This window comes from Chanos chanos, chromosome 6, assembly GCF_902362185.1.
Source record: "Chanos chanos chromosome 6, fChaCha1.1, whole genome shotgun sequence".
In the NCBI taxonomy this organism is placed as follows: Eukaryota; Metazoa; Chordata; class Actinopteri; order Gonorynchiformes; family Chanidae; genus Chanos; species Chanos chanos.
In genome coordinates this window covers 25614392-25635546 of record NC_044500.1, presented here as the reverse complement: position 1 = coordinate 25635546, position 21155 = coordinate 25614392, and the positions used below count along the sequence as shown (strand labels likewise).

The 21155-nt window shown below is 43.4% G+C and overlaps 1 protein-coding gene across 2 annotated transcripts; it reads left to right on the top strand.

Moving 5' to 3' along the window:
• Window positions 1-5435: 5435 nt before the first annotated feature.
• Window positions 5436-19569, top strand: txnrd3 (thioredoxin reductase 3). Of its 2 annotated transcripts, XM_030776287.1 has the most exons (16): window positions 5436-5839; window positions 6568-6628; window positions 8689-8798; window positions 9881-9988; window positions 10432-10504; window positions 10607-10726; window positions 11742-11884; window positions 12232-12347; window positions 13415-13640; window positions 13875-13967; window positions 14725-14801; window positions 16224-16380; window positions 16835-16942; window positions 17182-17277; window positions 17510-17644; window positions 17872-19569. In XM_030776287.1, the coding sequence occupies exons 1-16, from the start codon at window positions 5723-5725 to the stop codon at window positions 17932-17934; spliced, it is 1803 nt and encodes a 600-aa protein (XP_030632147.1). In that variant the 5' UTR covers window positions 5436-5722; the 3' UTR covers window positions 17935-19569. The 2 variants fall into 2 exon arrangements, with proteins under 2 accessions (XP_030632147.1, XP_030632148.1); XM_030776288.1 differs by lacking the exon at window positions 16835-16942.
• The last annotated feature ends 1586 nt before the right edge of the window (window positions 19570-21155 follow it).

Below are 21155 nucleotides of genomic sequence, written 5' to 3'. Positions count from 1 at the left end.
ACTACAGAAGTGAATACCGCTTACCTTTGTGTCTTGTTTGTCAGGGCCCGCCCTATTTCCTCTGCACCAGATCTTTATTTTGATGCTTTAAAACTGTAATTTAAATTCCACATGTGCAAATCATACAATTACTTTTTTGACCCTGACCCTATAACACTATCATACATTATTGTCATCTTCTTTAGAATAGACGTCAACCTCGGTGTCCACATGTAGTTTAGTAGCCCCCTTTAAGATGCTGAATGAGAGGCATTCAATTATATCAAAAAGCTAATATACCTATTTATTTACACACAGCAGAAACTTCAACGTCATGCAGAATCCCGTTATCTTCATGTTTTTTTATGACCAGCGTGAAGAATCTCACATTGGCCCTTGGACTATTTCATCTAATAGTAATGATTTGTGACTATGCTGGTTTAAGTGTCTGGACTGTAGTAAATACCATCAAAAAACGTCACTGTTATACACTCAAATTACGCTCAGAAATTGCTGGGCCAGCACGGTGCAATTGCATCCCCTGGTGGACATTTTTAGAACAACCTGTCACACCCAAAAATAACGGAATAAAATAAGGGTAACGATTCACCAGTGCACCGAGCGCAACGTTAGCGAGACAACCGCACCGATTCGAACAGCGAGTATCGCAGAAGTTCAGAGGAAATCACGACTGACTCGGTACGGGTGTCTCTCTATCGGTAAATTTCCATACAGCACGGGTATCTCATCTTATTATCATTTCCTGGAAACGTTATCAAATAAAATTCCTTTGTGCGCCTCTGCCTCTCGCTCTCTTTCTCTCTCCCCGTCTACGTTTGTCTCTCCTTGTCACTCACAGTTAAGGAGTGCTGTCTCTCCACTTTTCGAAGGTAAAGAATGTCTCCCCATTGTCGAACTTGTCGAACCAGGAAAGTCACATCAACTCGAGTGGCGGAGAATAAATTTACAGTGTACCAGCACAAGTCCATTAATATTGCAGCAATTCACTTGTAAACGAATGCATGTTTGAAAGTATTATTTTAAGTCGAAGGAAGTTTGCAATCTGCTAAAAAAAAAAAAACAAACAAAAAAAAAACATACGCTTTAATACATGAAACTCCAAACAGGACGGCCATCAAAATGCAAAGAAGCCCAATAGAATAGTCTATAATCCACTCCCCCCCCTTCCCATCCCACATCCCAACTCACCTCACACACACACGGCTTCTGTGGATTTATACCTACTCTATATTGTCTATACAGTAGAATAAACTAAATATAGCAGAATTAAAATTGAACTATTTGCACATATTGAATCACATCGTATCGAGTCGTTGTCTGCGTCGGATCGTTCATTATGTATCGAGATGCAGATCGAATCGCTCTCAGAAGGAAAGACACACCCTTAGTACAAAATAACTATTGAGAGCGCGGAGCTATAGTGCAATTTTCGAATATGTGTAAAATATTCTGTTTTGCTCATGACTGAACGGAACTAATAAACATACAGCTCTCACTAAATTACAATTTTCGCTTCACATGGAATGTTATCAACATACTTGTCGCCTTAATTTCTTTACTGTGAGTGACGGGCATCATTTGCATTAATTAACAACTATTGTCGTTGAAAGATTATTCGTTCACGTTTTTGACAGTTTACCTAGAACAATTTGTCACACTTTCGTAATAGTACACTTCTTTCTGAAACTTTACTCATAGCAATAGTTTAAATAGGCTAACTTTTAACGCAACAACTTGCATTCATTCTCACTACTAAATACCATTACAAGGACTATACGCAAAACCATAGTGATGCATATTACGAAGAGCAGATCTCCCCCAGTTATGCTACAATATTTTAGAAGAATAATTAAATATATTTAAAGTAAATTATTCACAGCCTCAGTCAGTTGAGATGGGCGAAGCTGCATCTGTCGACTGCCGTTCTCAATTCAAACTACAAATTTGACGAGATTCAAGTCTGAATTTATGTATCGGGTGTATTGATTTAATTACCGTGTGGCCGTTTTTCCAAAACAAGCCCAGTTATCCCAGGTGTCTCAAATTTCCATTTTAAAATTGCTGACAGGTGGAATCAGATTTTGGTACAAATACTTAAGTATCTGATGGAGCCCGTGATTGAACTGACCTGAATAATCGTGCATCAGGAGGAATAAAATATAGGAGAAAATCCCACCGGCTATAGTCGAGGCCCTGCGCTTACACCGGCAGCCACAACAAGCGACAGGAAGTCATTCATTTCCAGTGGTCGCTGGGCGGCACTGAGCGACAGGACGCGACTAATCGCCTGACGACAAAATCGCCGCGATCTGGTGAGAAAAAAATAGTGGAGCAACGTTCAACTTTATGCAAATGAGCAGCGACAGAGTCGAGCGACGGCCAATCAAAGGGCAGATGTGTTCCTTTTATATTCTCTCGTTGTGAAACGTTTTCTTAAATTTTTGTTCCTATGTTAGCATTTTGGTCCCTATTGTCTCCGCGCATGGTTAGCGGCGATTGCGAATGCTACTTTGCGGTTCATGGTGAAACGGTGGTGTTTGAAGAAAGATCACACTATTTGTGGGAAAATTAATTACCTGCAAAACATATTTTTCTGCGCGAATGCACGGATTTGTTCATGCATATACTGGGCGATATATCGGCCTGCCTTTCACAAAATAAACATTCAGCTCCACATGAATATAGCAAAGACGACGTAAATATAGCATATAAATAAATATAACGTACAGTTACTCATGACTTTGAAGCCTAGCTTTGAGGTCAGCAGATGAATTTTCTTTTCTAAAATGCGATGGGCCATATTGTGTTCGTCACAAGACAAAAACCAATCACAGCAAACTACTCCAGTAGTGTCAGTGAAGTGCATGCTGCATTTTTTTACAGTTGAACTTGGCAGTTTTACTGATGGCTGCTACTATGGCAGATTAAAATGATAAAGGGTCCTCACCAGAGCACCCATGGCCAAATCTTAAATCCATGGCTGTGTCCGAAATGGCATACTACCGTACTACATACTAGCCTAGTATACACTGCATACTGCGCACTACTCCACACACTAGTATACAGTATGGTACGCAATTATGACAACTTTCGTGTAGTGTACTACACGTTTGCTATCGGTTGGGCTATCTGTTCTGTTAAAATCGAACAACACACGACAACCACAAATATGTATCAAAAGTAGCCGTATAAGAAAGCGTATGAAGATTTATTACACCAAAATATGCAACTGATACATTTATCTTCGGAACTGCAGCTGCAGTTGAAGTTGAAGCTGGTTCTGTCGCTGTCCGCCATGTTTTTAAAATTTTTTGACAGTTGGAAATCACCGCGTTGCTTCATGGGATGCAGTAGTCGGCGAAGTGAGCTCGGGATGTATACTAGAAATTTTCGCCAGAGTAGTACATCATCCGGGTAACTGTAGTGTACTGCAAAATTTTTATTTTTCACGTACTGCATACTACTTACTACTTTTACGTCATAATTAGTATGCGAGTAGTATGTAGTATGCCCATGTCTGAGATTTCTGAAATCAGCTGGGTTTCACGCTAACTGCTTCCCGTACGCGTTCGCGTTCGCTCGCTGTTTGCCTAAATTTTCGTAGGTGGCTGTGATGCAGTGCTCACTGCTCACTTACAATCATATTCGCTGCAGTAGATATGAGATGCGATTATGAGATAATTAATATGTTTGCGAATGTGTGACGAATCTGGTGACAGAGTCAGACCACAACTGCTACTGTTAACATAGCGTGTTAACACGTACGGAAACCAGTTAGCTTGGAAACCATTTTTGACATAACACCGGGTCCTGTGTGAATCCACTCCTGACGCATACTAATAGTTAGCTACCGAAAATGCCGAGTTAACGTTACTGACAAAAGTCCTTTCAGAAATATATGTTTTAATCTTGTCAGATAAACACAGTACGATTCCATTAAGACCGAGGGAGAGGGAGAGGGAGGGGGGGGGGAGGGGGGGGGGGGGCAAGCGGTGACAAGGGTCATCCAGCTGTTTCACATTTCAGGCAATGCTATGTAGTAGAAGTAGAATGAACCTAGCCTACAGCATTATGACTTGTTTATTCTGTTAAGGCCATTCTGAGCTAACCAAGCGCCTGTTTGATTGAAGCTATACACTGTCTTTTATAGAGGAAGCATTCGATCCAACTGGGTTTCTATAAGCTTTGTAGCATATTCCACAAGCTTTTTATTCTACAGGTTCTACAAGCAAGTCAGTGCATTCAGTAGGTTGTTTTAGAGCCATGAGGCTCTGTAAATGCAAATTTATGTAAATACTTTGTGGCAGCAACACAACAATGTGTTGACATTAAAAAGAAAATCTACTTTTGAATACGTATTGAACAGAAGTATTTTTAAAAGCAAGTACTCCAGTACTTTAACTCAAGTAAAAATTTAACTGAACAACTTTTACTTATATTGGAGTAATATTTGACCAGGAGTATCTATACTTTGACTCAAGTAATGTTGTGTATTTTGTCCACATACCTAGTTATAAACTGCTAATAACTTAGTACTGGCTATAAATTGCTAATTACTGTTGATAACCTAGAGTATCATGAATAACTAGATAACATAACCGTAAGCTGAAAGACACCATGTATCAAACGCTAACAGACATGAATGGCTACACAAACTAACAGAGCCTCACGGGCAAACTATGCACAGTATACTGAAACATGCGTATCATATAGCACTGTCGATAAGCTGAAAGCTCTGTCTACATTTACACGCAAACACGTTCGCATCGATAAAACATACCATTCATTACTTACATACAAGTATTTTCCTAAGCCTGAGGTGAAAACGCTAGGGGAAGAGCAATAGAATGTAACAGTAAATGGCAGTGGTCAATAAGAGGCGGAACTGCAAAACACATCACAAGGCAGGCAAAACACCTACACTGTTCAGTTTATACATAATTCTTTGCTGCTCTATATTGGAATTAAACAAGAGTAGTAATAAATTACATCTGACAAAAATGTGCGTTGTTACAATAAACAGCAAAGACAGACACTTAAAGCAGAGCTTAAAAAAACCTTCATAATAGTAGTGTAATACTCATAATAGACTGATATAATAATGAATAACGTCAAGCCAATGAATCGTACATGCATTTCTTGGCCACCAGGTGGCAACGTTGTAAGAAGGTAAAACATTTAGTTGTCTTCGAGGATTGCCCGATTTTCCGTACTTTAGTTTTGCACTTGACGACTTACTTAAACATACTTTATTAACATTAAAACTGCCAATAGACTGAATAGATAATTTCCAGCATAAATACAATAATAGGCTCGACTTACTGAGTTTCTGAGAAAATTTTATACTGATCAGGCATACTGTGTGACGTCACACCGCACTTTATATTGCACCTCAAGAGGTGTGTAAGACATTTGGCGCGGTCGAGAAACCGGCAGGCCAGTGGTAGATAGAAGAGCTATCATGCGGACAAGCAATTTATGATGTTTACGATCTGCAATTTTGAAGGTTTCGTCGCCGTATGAGTTTGGCCGCGTGATTGGGTATACTGTGAATAGCGGACAGCACTCCAGCTCAACATCGCAACATAACTCGTGTGGCGGAAGATTGATTCCTCTCCAAGTCTAGAGAATTCGAGGAGTATCGCTAGCCATAGCCGGCTAGCCGCCTTGGCTAACTTGAACCGACGGCAACATAGACGGGAGACGTCTATCCAGCTAAGCCATGCCGCCTATAGAGAATGACGTCGGGCGAGAGCAAATTAAATCTCGAATAAAGGAGCTCATCGATACGAATCCGGTGTTAATATTCAGTAAAAGTTACTGTCCGTACTGTGTGACGGTAAGTTTTAGCGTGCATTGTGGATAGTTCGGTAGAGCTTAGGCAGCTGAGCGAACTTAAGTTAACGTCGCCCACCCACTAGTCCTTCTACCTCTTCTGTAATGCACAAATTCCCGCGAAACGAGTAATTTAGCTCGCATATTGAGCAGGCAGTATGTCGTTATGGGAGAGATTGAAATTCTCTATAAAGGAACATCACTGAGTTAGCCATGTGCCCTTAGCTAGCAAAGGTGAACAACTTTACCGATATTTTGCATTAAATTTAGTAGTTAGACGATTGTATCTGTTTGTTCCCCGGTTTCAAGTCTCGACACTTGGCGTGCGTAAGCTTCATAATGTTCGGAAATACGATATTAATGACGCTTCGTTTGGGTTGTTAATAATTCAGTCCGGACTACCTGTGACGTCCTAGCCTGAACTTGACCTAATGTGGTCTTGTGTATGTTGCTACATAACGAGCCCAGTACAGTCTATTATAGTCTAGGTCACACCGTTAAACGGTGGGGGGACTTGATTCATGTCTCTAATTCACTGTAACGAGAGCGAATGGGCACATGACTCAGTAAGTTAAGTTTCGCATCCGAACGTCAAATTGTTCTTTTGAAACTTAGTAATGTGCTACGATCTGCTTAGTTTTATAGTGAAATATCCACGCATTCATAAATACCAATTTATAGTTTACGCGTATTTGGTGTCCCAAATCTCGTGTCCCTTTCTCATTGTGACAGGTGAAGGATCTCTTCAAAGAGCTGAACGTGAAATGCAACGCTGTAGAACTGGATTTGATGGGTAAGACTTCATTGTTTGCCTCCCTTACACGTCATACAGCAGGTTACTTGTCGTGGGTCCAGGTTAAAGATAAAAAATAGAGCTTGGAAATGCAAAAATGTTTTATTGTATTTTATTTAAAAACATTACTTTTCTGATTGCATATTTACTGCTAATTAGGCACTCATCTGCGTTCCTTTGCCAGCCAGAAGAAAGTAACTGTGTTCGGCGCGTTATCTTAACGATCTTACTGTATGTAATGTCATATTACGTGTTCATCAGCGAACTTGTACACTGAATAATTACTGAGCAAAAATGAAGCTAGTCTTGTTGTTAAAAGACCTCTTATTTCGACTAAGTGAAATGTAGATAAAAATAATCTTTATTTTCATCTGGAGTGTAACAGTCCTGAAGTATATGGCTGCTGTTGAGTAATTGCAGTTCTGAAGATTTTTGCTTAGTCATTTTCCTGATTGGGGCAGGGACTGAGTGAAACTGTAGTCAGCTTTAACAAGGCAATGGCAAAAAGAGGACCAGCCCTCTAAGGCTGTGGATAGTTCTTAACCTTATTCAGGTCGCTCAATCTTTTGAAGCAGTCTGTTAAATTTAAGCTGCAATGGTTGATTTCATAACAGTTTCCTGCTTATAGAACTGAACAGAGAAGAGCAGTGATGCATTTCCTCCTCTTCTGCCTTTGGTTCTGTCACCAAACTCGCGTTTAAATCACATTTAAACCCTCACCTGTTGTGTATGGACAGTAAAAAGGCTGACTGTGTTTACAGAGAGGTTTCACTTTGACTCTGAAATGCCCGTCATTCTGTTTGAGTGAAGAAACCATACAGGGCTTAACGCGACTCATGATTTACTGCAGCTTTGTTTTGAGGGCAGTGTGAACCAGCCCTCTGGCTTTTTGCATGTGTACATTCATCAGATCTTGTCTCGTAATTGGATGAAAACTTGTTTGTCCCAAGGAGAGGGCAGACTGGAAATGGGTGATATGCTTTGAGCTTTAAAACCACTGGCAGAGTGCTGAGTTAGGCTAAAATAATCCGGACTCTGCAGACCTCAGAGTACAGTGGCACTCCTTTACGCCGTGAGCCGTTTGTTAATGGTTTACTTTAGCTAACGCGGAGTCAGAGATGTCCCTGACACTAAGTGAAACTTTACAGAACTTGCTTAGTCACTCTCCCAGTTCACTTTGGCAGCTCTCCATATCTCTCTTTCCATCTCTCTTTTACTGTCTCCTGTTTCTTTTTCCCTTCCACTTGTCTTTATCTCAGTCTCTCTGCTCCTTTTCACCCCTTTTAAATCTTCCTCCTTGGATTTTCACACTGTTACCATCTTTTTTGGGGGGGGGGGGGGGGGGGGGCGCGTTGCAGTGCTCCTGTCATCTCTCTCAACCCTAGACTTGTTTTCTTCCTATGTTTGTCATTCTTGTCCTCTGTTTCTCTCTATGCCTTACACCCAGCTGCTCTGGTGTTAGTAGCCACTCTCTTATGTCCTCTTTATTTGAATCAGTTTTAACAGATTAGAGAGAATTATTTTTGCTCTGTCATGTCCTTTCTGCCCAACACAGTACAGTCACTCTCTCTAAGCTACATTAGGGGGTCACTCGCGCTTCTTCAGAACTCTCAGCTGTCACTCAAACAGGCGTGTTCTATACTGATATGAATTTACGTCCTTAAACAATACTAAATTAATTGCATGTCAAACACTTGACAGATCTCTGTACTTTGTTTTGTGTGATTAATAGTCCCTGGATTCATTTGAAGGCTCTTTGTCTGGCTGGTAGTCATGTGAGGCAGAGGAGCTGAAGAGTGAACAGAGACAAAAGAGGTCTGATTAGTTCATGTAAAGTCCTTGGTGTTTAGGCTGCAGTAATACAACCACTGCTTTACATAGAGAATTATCACACAGAGGCTCTGCTGTCCCGTCCTTTATGAAACCTGATCGTCCAGTGTGTTTCAGACTAACCTCAGACAGGTTTCTGTGGAATTGGCTGGGAGTGTGAATTAGGCCAGTGAGGGAAGGTGGTGTTTAAACGTAAGGCTGGTCAGACGGTGTGTGTTTGTCTTGTTTAGAGGATGGAGCCCACTACCAGGAGCTGCTGCTGGAGATGACTGGGCAGAAGACTGTCCCCAGCGTCTTCGTCAACAAGAAACACATCGGCGGCTGCGACAAAACTGTGCAGGTAGGTGTTTATTTATTGACTCTTATTTTTTTTTGGCCTAGATCAGAATGAAGAAATCTGAAGAAACTCTTTGTATTTTTTAAGGAGGGTTGTGAATCTGTTCCTTGAACATGCGCGGTCATCGAGACATACAGATGGTTGAATAGTAAACCATGATTCCTCTCTGATTTTAAGGTTTGGTGATGTAACATGAAAAGCCTGATGAGGAGCTGCAGTCCTCCACTCATAATAACTCTAAATATAGTCTCTGAGTACAGGGGCTCCCCACGGCGGGCTGGGGGCGTGGCTGAACCCACCGCTTAGTCTGAGTTACAGAATATCCTGTGTCGACCAAGACATTGACAGAAGAGTCTGTAACTTCTGTGGTTATTGGTTAAGAGCAGTTTTACTGAGCTTTACCCATGTCTTCACAACAGATCAGTTTTACTGAGCTTTACCCATGTCTTCAGAGCAAATCCAACCTCAAACATTGTCGGTTCAGCGGTGTCTTTTGTGTAGAAATGCCCCCCCCCGGCTCTTTTCTGGTAAAGAGTGTGTATTGAAAACTTGTCATTTCAGTGTTGGGAGTGCCGGCTCTTCAGCCTTATCTGCAGATAGGGATCTTTTAGGAGTGAGGGGAAAATGTGGTACTGTCAGCGCTCTGAAATATACAGAACACACACACTCTGTCCTCTCTGTGAGGCATCTGACGATAGAGTAGCTACTTTAACCTGCACTCACACAGATGAAAGACTGCAGAAGAACAGAGTCAGTGAGACCATGAGAATGGATTAGTGTTTCACATTGACAGCGTTTCATCACCTTTTGCAAAGTGTGTGTGTTTTTTGTATTTGTGCGTGCATGTGTGTGTGTGTGACATGCCCACAGCGTTGTGGTGTGCTGGGTTAAACTAGCCTGCTGTGTAGAAATGTGCCATTTGAAGGTGGTTCCTTATTTGGATATGTAAATGACCTTTAATTGACATGAATGATACATGAGTATTTTGATCCTTGTTATTGTGCTTTATCGCCATGGTGATGATTGTCCTGATCGTCATGGTAACGTCTCTCTCTCTCTCTCTCCCCCTTTCTCTCTCTGTGAAGGCCCACAGAGATGGCCTTCTTCAGCAGCTGTTGAGTGGGGAGGCGGAGACATACGACTATGACCTCGTTGTCATCGGTGGAGGGTCCGGAGGTCTGGCCTGCTCTAAGGTGAGGGACTCCCCCTCTTCACCAGAAATCACCTCAGGCGCCTCTTAGAAACACAAAAGAATACTGAGAAGGCCTGTAGAATTTCTAATTTTTAAAAAAAATGCCATGTAATGCTATTTTTGTTCATGAGGTTTGGCTTGGCAATCTAACACAGTTATCACAGAGTGTGGAGATGCTCAGGGAGGTAGTTCCATTAAGGAGGAGTTCTCAGTTAGTCAGGTGACTTGAGCCAGAAGTTAAAACTGTCCATTAGGAAAACAGTTAAAGAGCTTTCCTGTAGGACAGTCTATACTTCTGACTCAGTCAAGCAAACTGATTAGTTTAAAGCTGCCCTGGATGTCCACATCCATATCTGAGCCTCACTGTTGGCAGCCAGATGCAGGCGATGTGTGTTTGGTCAGGTGAGCTTTGGTGTTCACCCAGTTCTTTCCATTGATTGACAGGAGGCAGCGATGCTTGGGAAAAAGGTCATGGTTTTGGACTATGTCGTACCCACGCCCAAAGGCACCACATGGGGTTAGTGTCGACAGAGAAACCTGTCTCTCTTTTTGCACCCCATTTTGAATTACCTGTCTGTGTAACTTTGTTGAACGGATTTCTCTCTCTCTGTCCCTCCAGGCCTGGGTGGCACTTGTGTGAATGTTGGCTGTATCCCGAAAAAGCTGATGCACCAGACAGCCCTGCTGGGCACTGCCATGGAGGACGCCCGTAAATTTGGCTGGGAATTCGGTGAGGCAGGTAAGTTATAGCACCTGTTCAGCGTCACGGAAAACCGGCCTGTGTTCCCACTGACAAATGTGATGGTGAACTGGTGAACGTAATGTGCATGTCATGTGTGTAGTGCAGTGTGAACAGCAAAAATCAAATATGAGTCACTTCGCTTCAGTTCCAATTTGGTTCACACTTGAATGTGGAATAAGACCCAGTTCCAAGCTGTGTTATCTGATTGAGAAATGTGTGTTTGGGAGTCCTGTAGCCAATGCTTTTCCAAGATTTCTTCACTTGCACAAGTGGCCACGTCGTTAATTAGATCAGTTGAAAAAGCAATTTGCGTTTCACGAGATAAAATAAAATAAGTTACAGGTTAATGTTTGCCGCATGATCATAGTGACCTGTCAATGGTTTTATGACTTCCCAGGAGCACCATTCACCATTATTGCGCAGTGGACTTAGAGAGGCTGTTTCTGGGGTGGAGAATTCTTGACTCTTCAGTGACAAAGGCTAGTGTGGTAACACTGAGGTTAATGACCTCTGAAAAAATGAGTAGTTTTAATATCACTGGGTTCAGAGTTTTACTGGGAAACTGGTTCAAACTGCCAGAAAGGCTCAGAGACCTACACTCTTGTGCAAAGGTCAGAGAGAGAGAGAGAGAGATGGAACTAGAGGCCCGTCCAGGGTCAATGTTCAGTCATGGTCTCGTAAGTTACCGTGGTATGTTGACCCCTGCCGTGGGACGAACCACGTCTCTGCTCCACGTCGGGTTTCGTTTTCCCCTTTGTGACGTAATTTCACTCACACTGTCAGTGAGCAGCTGTCAGAGATGCCTGTGAGTCTGTGAAGCCAGTGATGAAAATAAGGGATCTAAACGCCATGTATTTAACTCTTCCAATCTTTGACACTCTGACATCATGCTGCCTAAAGAGAGTGACTGGAGGACCTGTAGCCAGATTCGAACTGTGTGAGAGAGAGAGAGATGGAGAGGGAATGGGTTTGACTAATGTCATTGAGTTTTGTCTCCCCCTCTTCTGTACAGTGACTCATAACTGGGAGACGATGAAAACGGCAGTGAGTAACTACATTGGCTCTCTGAACTGGGGCTATCGTGTGTCACTACGGGACAAGAATGTCAACTATGTCAACGCTTATGCTGAGTTTGTGGAGCCGCACAAAATCAAGGCTAGTCTCTCACACACACACACTCTCTCTCTCTGCTCTGTTACATTCCACACACAGGCATTAACATGTCATCTACTAATCTAATACTCTTAAACTTCTGTGATCCAGATCATGTGTGTATGCTGTGGGTTTGTGTGTGTGTGAGTGTTAATACCCCTTGCTTTTTCAACAAAAGGCATTTCCTTCTCTTACAACTGAAACCCTTTGCACCCTCATACAGAAACAAACATCACATCTGCACACTACTTAAATATCAATATGTTTCTAATGCTAAATTAACCCCGTGTCTGTAGGGACGTTTAAATGTTTGTTTTGCATATAGAGTTTAAACCTTTATCTCTTAACAGGCGACAAACAAACGAGGCAAAGAAACATTCTACACAGCTGCCAAATTTGTCTTGGCAACGGGAGAGAGACCTCGTTACCTGGGTATCCCAGGAGACAAGGAGTACTGCATCACCAGGTGAGATTCTCCGTCATTACGACACACACACACACACACACACACACAGAGATAAGTGCTCCCGAGTGAGCTGTGCTCCTCTCAGTTTAGGCCTGTGTGTTGATTGCTCTGCTCCTGGAGGACCAGGAGTTTATCTGACTGAGTCTCCCCCACTGGAGCTGTCCCTGCACAGGGGGTCTCCACACAGCCAGTCTTCCCTCTCCTCTCACACTGCTGCTGTTGAGCAGGGTTTCTCTGACACCCTGGACGTCTGCTGTAAACAACAAATATGTCCAATAAGAGTTCTCTTGCCTCTTCTCCTTTTGGGCTGTTTTGACTCTTAGTTTAATGTTATTAACTGAGTAATCGTACTTTGTAGTGCAGACCTGCCTATTATAGTACAGCCTTGTCTGTTTGTGTGGTGGGATGCTGTCACTCTACAGCTGGTCGCCTAGCACCCTTCATAAACCACGCCCAGAAAGCGTCTCTCTGCCGAAGGCTGGTGTGGAGGATTCAAACACCCCGCCGAACTTTAGACACCAGAACTCTCATGTCATCTGATACACATTCACCTGTGCCGTTTCTATGGTAACAACAGACATTCTGGCTGTGCGCACACACTGGTTTGTTAATGCACACAGCTCCCCTGTAGTCCATTAAACAGTGCTTTTCTCACTGGGCAGTGAGTATAAGGGAGCAGAGACACAGAGAGAGAGAGAGCCGGGATGAGAACAGAGGAAGAGGTTGGTGCTGTTGTGTTGGGTTGGGGTGAAAGGTTCAGTCCCAGTGTGTGCCAGGCCTGGGATAAGATGGCATGTGTGCTCTCACATTACTGAAGCGAGATCCATCTGCCGTCTGCTCTCTCTGACCAGCACCATCTCTCTACCACAGACTGTACACCTCTGGCCTACATCTGTTATCAAAGGACCATTTTTTTTTTCTTGTCGAGTTTTTAAAGAGGAAGCTCTGCTCTTTTTACCTGCCCTTACTACAACTTTGATCTTGGTTATGCGTTTTTTGAGCAATTGTTCTTTGAATTTTTTCATCTTTCACCAAATCATTGGTTTCTCCCTCTCTCTCTTCTGCAGTGATGACCTGTTCTCTCTGCCGTACTGTCCTGGTAAGACCCTGGTGGTTGGAGCATCCTATGTGGCTCTGGAGTGCGGGGGTTTTCTGGCGGGTCTGGGTCTGGACGTTACCGTGATGGTACGGTCCATCCTGCTGCGTGGTTTCGACCAGGACATGGCCAACAGGGCCGGCGAGTACATGGAGACCCACGGTGTCAAATTTATTAGGAAGTTTGTTCCCATCAAGGTGTGTGTACCTTCCGTGTGGGGTCATGCTGTTAACTTGTGGGTTTTGTTGTTTCTTATGAAGTAGACCATTAGCACAGACTTGAATGGGTTCTCTCTCAAACTTCATCTCGCCCTTGCCCATATTAAACAGTCAAAATCCAGCAACTGTGAATATCTGTTCCCATGTTTGTCTGATTACATACATATAGTGCTGAACACTACACTGTTTGGTCTGGTGTCCGTGTGTGTGTAGGTGGAACAGCTGGAGCAGGGCACTCCAGGCAGGCTGAAGGTGACGGCCAAGTCCACAGAGAGTGATGAGATCATCGAGGGAGAATACAACACCGTACGTATCCTTCATTCCACAGTCCTGTCTGTCTACATACCTCACACCTTCTCATATTCACACCACAGTCCTGTTCTTTAAGTTTCTCCATATACCTATACACGCTCCAGCATACACTGCCTGGCCAAAAAAAATCGCATCCTCGAGTATTTCGTTGGATCGACTTTAGCTTTGATTATGGCACGTACTCGCTGTGGAATTGTTTTGACAACCTTATCCAACATCGCAACATTTATTTCCGTCCAGAGTTGCATTAAGATCTTGTTGATGACGGGAGAGTCAAACCACTCCGTAAAGTCTTCTCCAGCACATTCCAAAGACTTTCAGTAGGGTTAAGGTCAGGACTCTGCGGTGGCCAATTTATGTGTGAAAATGATTCCTCATGCTCTCTGAACCACTCTTTCACAGTTTGAGCACGACATATCTTGGCCTTGTTGTCCTGGAATCTGCCCGTGCCATCAGGGAAGAAATAATCCACTGATGGGATAACCTGGTCATTCAGTACATTCAGGCACTCAGCTGACTTCATTTTATTGCTATGTAACGTTGCTGAGCATAGACCTGACCAACTGAAGAAACCCCAGATCATAACACTGCCTCCAGAGGCTCCACATCCAAATGGCGACTTTTTTTTTGGCTGGGCAGTGTACATGAACACGCATACTGTACTAACACAGAGATAATGAATATAGCTGACAGAAAGCTAAAGGTGACTTCCGAACACAAACATTCGTTTTTCTCTCTCTCTTCCTCTCAGGTGTTGATAGCCGTCGGTCGTGACGCCTGCACAGGAAAAATCGGTTTGGACAAGGCAGGGGTCAAGGTCAACCCAAAGTATGTCGCCACTTCTGTTCTCTGTTATCGGTTTCACTGGTGCTCTCTCCTTTTTGGTGTGTGTGTGTGTGTGTATCTGTTCTTTCACCTCCCATCCACCCTTCATTCTTTCAATCTGAGAGTCTGTGTTTCTGTAATGACCTGGAGGGCGGCCTCAGAATATCACCGTGACTCAGCAGCATGACCAGCTGATGGCTCAGAGTGCGTGTGTGTGTGGGAGGGGAGGGGCATTGATGTGAGCAGTGTTGTGTAAGGCTATGCATGTATTATACTACAACAGAGGACACAAACTAGTGGGTGTTTTGGAAAAGCGTGTCAGTGTGCATCTAACTGGGTGTGTGATATTGGGAATGAGTGTGGGCTGGGAGTCTGGGTAAGCTTTTGAAATGTAAACATTAAGGGTTTTGAAACATCTGCTCCATTAGAGAGTAAAGAGAGTTGGGACTGGCAAAGACGATTTTTCTTCTTATGTAAAACAGGACAGGAATATGAGGAAGGAAACACATTATTGTGGTGGACAATTAGACCCACACACACACTCCTGCACTCACTCTGAACATGAAAAACAAGGAGCAGTGTTCAGACCTCTGCTTTTAAACCAGAGTGTATCTGAATACATGGAAGGGTGGTGTGTAAATGTTGGTCAGCGGACTGGTGGGTGTGTGTCTGTGTGTATGTGCATGTGCACATGTGTGAAATGTGTGTGCGAGGTGTGTGTTTGTGTGTGAGGTCAGAGTGAGTTTTTGTAGTGTGGAGATTAGTGTACCACATGAGTCTTAAAGACCCCTCAGAATGAATCATATGACTGCATATGACCCCTCTCTGTGTGCTGCTCACACACACACACACACACACACACACACACAATCTCTCTCTCACACACATGCAGTCTCCCTCTCCCTCTCACACACACACACACACACACACACACCCACCATTGTGACTGTCTCCATCTTGGTGATCTGATGTGACAGAAGCTGGACGTTCTTAGTGCTGTGTCTCAGATCACAGTTAGTACAGTGGCTTTGTGACTAGAGAGCCGTGATCATATTTCGGTGTGACCATGTGGTCATAGCTGTTGACCGTGCTGTAGTTGCTGTGGCTGTGGGAGAAACATCAGGCTCAATGTGGAGGTGGGACACATTGATACAGTATTACTGACCTCCTACACAATCTTATTTAAGATACAGTTTCAATTACAGTCTTACAGTTGGGTCATTCCGTTTTCTCCGGTGTAGACTTTTCACTCTGTTGGAGCAATGTTATCTGAGAGGCTCACAGCCACAGCTGTTTGTCACTTCACTCTGAGCCACGGGAGAAATGGCGGCATGCCAGGCTGCTTTTGGGGAAAAAAAACAAACACAAAATGATTACCACTAATCTTTCATTCCCGTTGTCATTCCAATTCCGCTCTGTCTCCAGGAACGGGAAGATCCCGGTGAACGACGAAGAGCAGACCAACGTTCCTCACATCTATGCCATCGGAGACATTCTGGAAGGCAAATGGGAACTCACGCCTGTCGCCATCCAGGCTGGGAAACTGCTGGCCCGCAGGCTGTTCACCGGGTCATCCATCAAGGTCAGCGCCGGCCACACGATGACAGAGAAACTGTCCTGTCTGTGATGAGCAATTCTGCCACTCTCATTGGCCTTTAGCAGTATTACACACACACACACACACACACACCGGGGCTTTGAAACCGGACCTGGCCTAGTACAGCAAATGGGGGGAAAAGGGAGGGAAGAAAATGACTAGTGAAGAAGTTATAAAAAGGGTTTTAATGTGATTTGATTTGTACTGTAAATGTCTGTATGTCTGAGAGAAGTTTTTGTGTTGTTGTCTACTGTATGACAAAATGGGGAAATAGAACTCCATAGAGGATGCAGACCATAAATCTCTTGCCAAGTATGTCGTAAAAGTCTAAGACAACAGCATGACCTGTGACCAAATGTGTTCTTATCTTAGCCTGCACAACTTGATATCCCAAGATAACTCTGTGTGTGTGTGTGTGTGTGTGCGCACGCGCGCGCAGTGTGATTACGTGAACGTGCCCACCACAGTATTCACCCCTCTGGAGTACGGCTCCTGTGGACTGTCAGAGGAGAAGGCTGTGGAGATCTATGGAGAGGACAACATTGAGGTGTGTGACTGTTTCTGCATGGTTTACTCACCCTGTTATGTCTGTGTGTGTGTTTACCTTTCCTTTTACAGATGAAGTAAGCAATAAAAAGCAGCTTTCTTTGATTTAGCTCTTGTAATATAAAGATCCAGAGGAGCTGATGTTTGGCCAGTGTATGTGGTTTATGTATCTGAAGACTCTGTGTGACTTTAGAATGCTGTGTGTGTGTGTGTGTGTGTGTGTGTGTGTGTGGGGTGCAGGTCTACCACAGCCTGTTCTGGCCTCTGGAATACACCGTTCCCAGCAGAGACAACAACAGGTGCTACGCCAAGATCATCTGCAATAAACTGGACAGTGTGAGTACTATACAAAACTTTGTGATGTACTGACCAGCCTTGTAGTTCAGTGTTAAAAGTCTCAGTGTCTGTGTACGACCTCACCCTCTGAGAGCAGGAACCCTGTCCCTGTGGGTGGGTAAAATGCCTGTGTGCTCAGGTCCTCCTCTCTGCGCTCTAAGTCATTAGTATCATGGTAAGCCAGAGGAGAGTGTGTGAGTGACGGGGATACTGTTTGTGTGATGTGTTGTAGGAGCGTGTGGTTGGCTTCCATTACCTGGGACCAAATGCTGGTGAGGTAACCCAGGGCTTTGGAGCGGCAATGAAATGTGGAATTGTCAAGAACCAGCTGGACAACACCATTGGGATCCACCCCACCTGCGCCGAGGTAAGATGGAAACAGCCGGGAGGGGAACACACACTGCGAATATCAACCACAGAATGTGTTGCAGGAGGAAATGAATTTATGATTAACTCGCAGTTTCTTGTAAAAAATAATCTCCCTGCAATCACACTAGAATGGCCAGGTTTTGCTAATTAGAGTAGCATTTAGCCTGTTAGAAAAACACATCCAGTAAAGAGTTAACTCTCTCTCTGTTTTCATTCCTCTCCTAGATCTTCACCACCATGGAGGTGACGAGGAGATCAGGTGCTGACATCAGTCAGGCGGGCTGCTGAGGTTAAACCCTGCTCGTTTAGCGGGCTGTCCTGTCCCTAACTCCTCCTCTTCCTCAGTCTCTCTCTCACCTCCCTCTCTGGCCCCACACCAGGGAGCACCTTGCAGAACCTCCCCTTCTCTCCCTTAGGTGAAATCACACAAAGAGACAACAGAAAAATAACAGACCTCTGATGTACGCATTAGATTTAATTACATCTGTAATGTCTCTTGAAAGGCATTCTGGAGGCCAGTTTTACTTTTGACCAGTAAAGATCTATCAAGGTCTAGAGAGGTCATAATGCTCAGAGGTTTTCCTCATGATTCAGTCTCTTCAAAAAAAAAAAAAAGACCTATAAAAGTCCTTTGAACATCCATAGGAAATGGACTTAATCCAAGACTATTAAACAGGAAAACAGTTTTTAGAGGCTGGCCTTAAAGAAAACCTGAAGAGATGGTGGCCTCTCTGGACCTGGGACAGTGCAGTTATTGTAGAGGTGAGGTGAGCTGAGCTGATGGGACAGCCTGTTAAACAGCGGGGTTACTCTGCTCATGTCTAAAATCATCTGTGTCTAAGTCAGAGTGCACTCATCTTCTGTGTGTGTGTGTGTGTGCGCCTATCTCTCTCTCACACACACACACACACACACACACACACTCTCTAACATGCAGTGCTTTATGACGTTTTAGCCCTTAACCCAATGTTTGTGGTGGGCTAGGACCGATGTTCCTCTGAACTTAGACTCAACGGAGATAAAACCAAAAAAAAAAAAAAAAAAACCCCACCTGCGTCCAAAAAATCTCACACACACACACACACACACACACACAAACATTGGCCAGGCCCTCTCTGCTGTGTCCACACAACCAGGATCATTCAACCTTCTCAACCTGAAGGGTCTTTAACCATGTGACTTTTCTTTGATTAGATGTATGTGGGTTGTTTTTCTTTTCTTTTTCTTTTCTTTTCATTGTGCACTGCCTTTGCTTTGTCATAACAACAACTGGCATCAACCTACCAACATTCCAGTCAGGGCTCCTACTCTCAAAAGCACTTGGTTTTGTTTTGGGTTTTTTTTTTTGTGTGTGTGTTTTTGTTAGTAGAAATAAGTATGTGTTCACATGTATCATTGACCAGGCTCTGAGTAGTCTGTAGAAAGACAGTTCGACTGTTTTAAAAGGACAGCTCTTCCTGTCTGCTCTACCCCAAATGTGAGCAGATTTGCATATAGATTAGGGGGAAAAAAACCTCTCATGTCAGGTCTTTAATCTTTATAAATTATACAAAGAGTTTTATAGATTCACCATCTCTGCTGGTTTGTGTTGCCTCAAAATGCACTTAGTTAAGGCAATATTAATGCATACATCCATATGTTTGTTGCTATTTGAAAGTTATTTTCAGTTATAAATTAATACTTGTTTGTAAGTATCAGTTTTTGATTTCTGTTTATTTGCGTTCTGACGTATGGTTGCGTGTGTATGATATCGCTGATCCCGTAGACCCTTTTGGTTTGTCTGTAACAGTATTTAAAAGTCTCAGTTTCTGTTGTCACACTGTCACTAAGTAACGAGGCCAGCTGAACGAACAAATGAACGTTTCCCTGGTATCGTTTGTTTTCAGAGTAATTCTCTCAAAGAACTTTAATAAAACTATGTACACAAAACCTTCGGTCGCTTCTCTCTCTCTCTTTCTCTTTGTCCTCAGAGTGTAAGCCATATGTCAAGAGATGTCCATTGTTGGGGAAGTAAACTGGCAGATATAGGCTACTTACCGTTTTGTTGGTGTAGTATGACTGTTAGCAGATTACTGAGGTTTACAGTGACTGTCTTGGTTCCTTGTGAACGCCTTCACATTTACATCCTCAAAATCCAGAGTGGATTTAAGACTGAATTATCAGCTGAAACAGCATCTGTTACAGTACATGGAGGAAGCAGAGCGTTTTAATTCCGCTTGTCTGACCTCAATTACTCCATTTCCGTCTCCACAATAAAGCAGTGGTCTTTCCTCATTTCCTCATCACGAATGCTTGCTGAATCGCACTGAATGAAGAATAGTGGATAGTGATCGTTTTCTGTACTGGCAACTCTCACCGTTTTCAGTCTTGCCCGGCTGAAAAAAACATGAACTCCTTTGCACAGTCTCTGCTATACTACATATAAGCTTGTATCATTAGGTTGTAGAGCAGGGGTGGGCAAATCCGGTCCTGAAGGGTCAGTGACCTGCCGGGTTTTTGTTTTCACCACTTAGTTACCTGTTGATTTTCACCTTGCAAACATGTGTGCACGCTCTTCAGCCAATCAGAGATTGTATTTAGTTAGCTGACAAGAAAAACAGCAGGACCATGGCCCTCCAGGACTGGATTTGCCCACCCCTGTAGAGTGTGGTGTAGAGCCACACCCCCCCCCCCCCCCCCCCCCCATGTCAAAAACTGAACTACGTCACGCGAAGGAGTCTTTAAAATCATTTAAAGAGTGAAAAGTAAATGTGCTTTAAAGAAGAATTATAAGTGCCTCAGTCATGTTGTCAATGACTGATCACTGATTTCAAAGAATACAAATCTGCAGCGTGGAGTTCTACTCCATTTGGCACGAGGCGCTGTCGTACTCTAGTGCTGTGTTCGAAATATCCACTTGTCCACTCATTCACTCACTCACATAGAACACTCACTGGGGGAATACGGCCAGACAGCTGTTGATACATTTCGGACACTGTGGATATTACGCTGCCATATAATCATGCGCCATCTGACGAATTGTGCAACCTATAGATATGTGCTACTTAGCGGTTCTGCGCATGCTCTTAAGGTTAGGTTTAGGGTTAGGGTCTGTTATCGATTAGCGCTACGGTAGCATTTTTCGACAAACCAGCACAACTCGTCAGAGCAAAGTTACCTCCTGATTTACATAATGCACTGGTGTAGGCTAGTTCTTGTGAACAAAGGCAGACGGAGGGAAGACCTAGAACTTCCACCCCGGTAGAGCTGTGTGGGACAAACAGAGACTGCACAGATGAAGATAAAATCTGCGCATTTGCATTTGCATCTGTGCAGACTGCTTTGTGGTCAAATACAGCTGACATCAACCTTGGCGTGAACAGTTGGGTAGCTAAGTATAAAATGAATTTTGCCCCAATGTTCTGTCTGTATTTGCAAGGTTAAACATATGAAACATCGCAAATGTAACCTACATTTGTGTGAAATTATTTGCCCATTCATAATTCATTAATATTTGTAAAGTGCAGTTT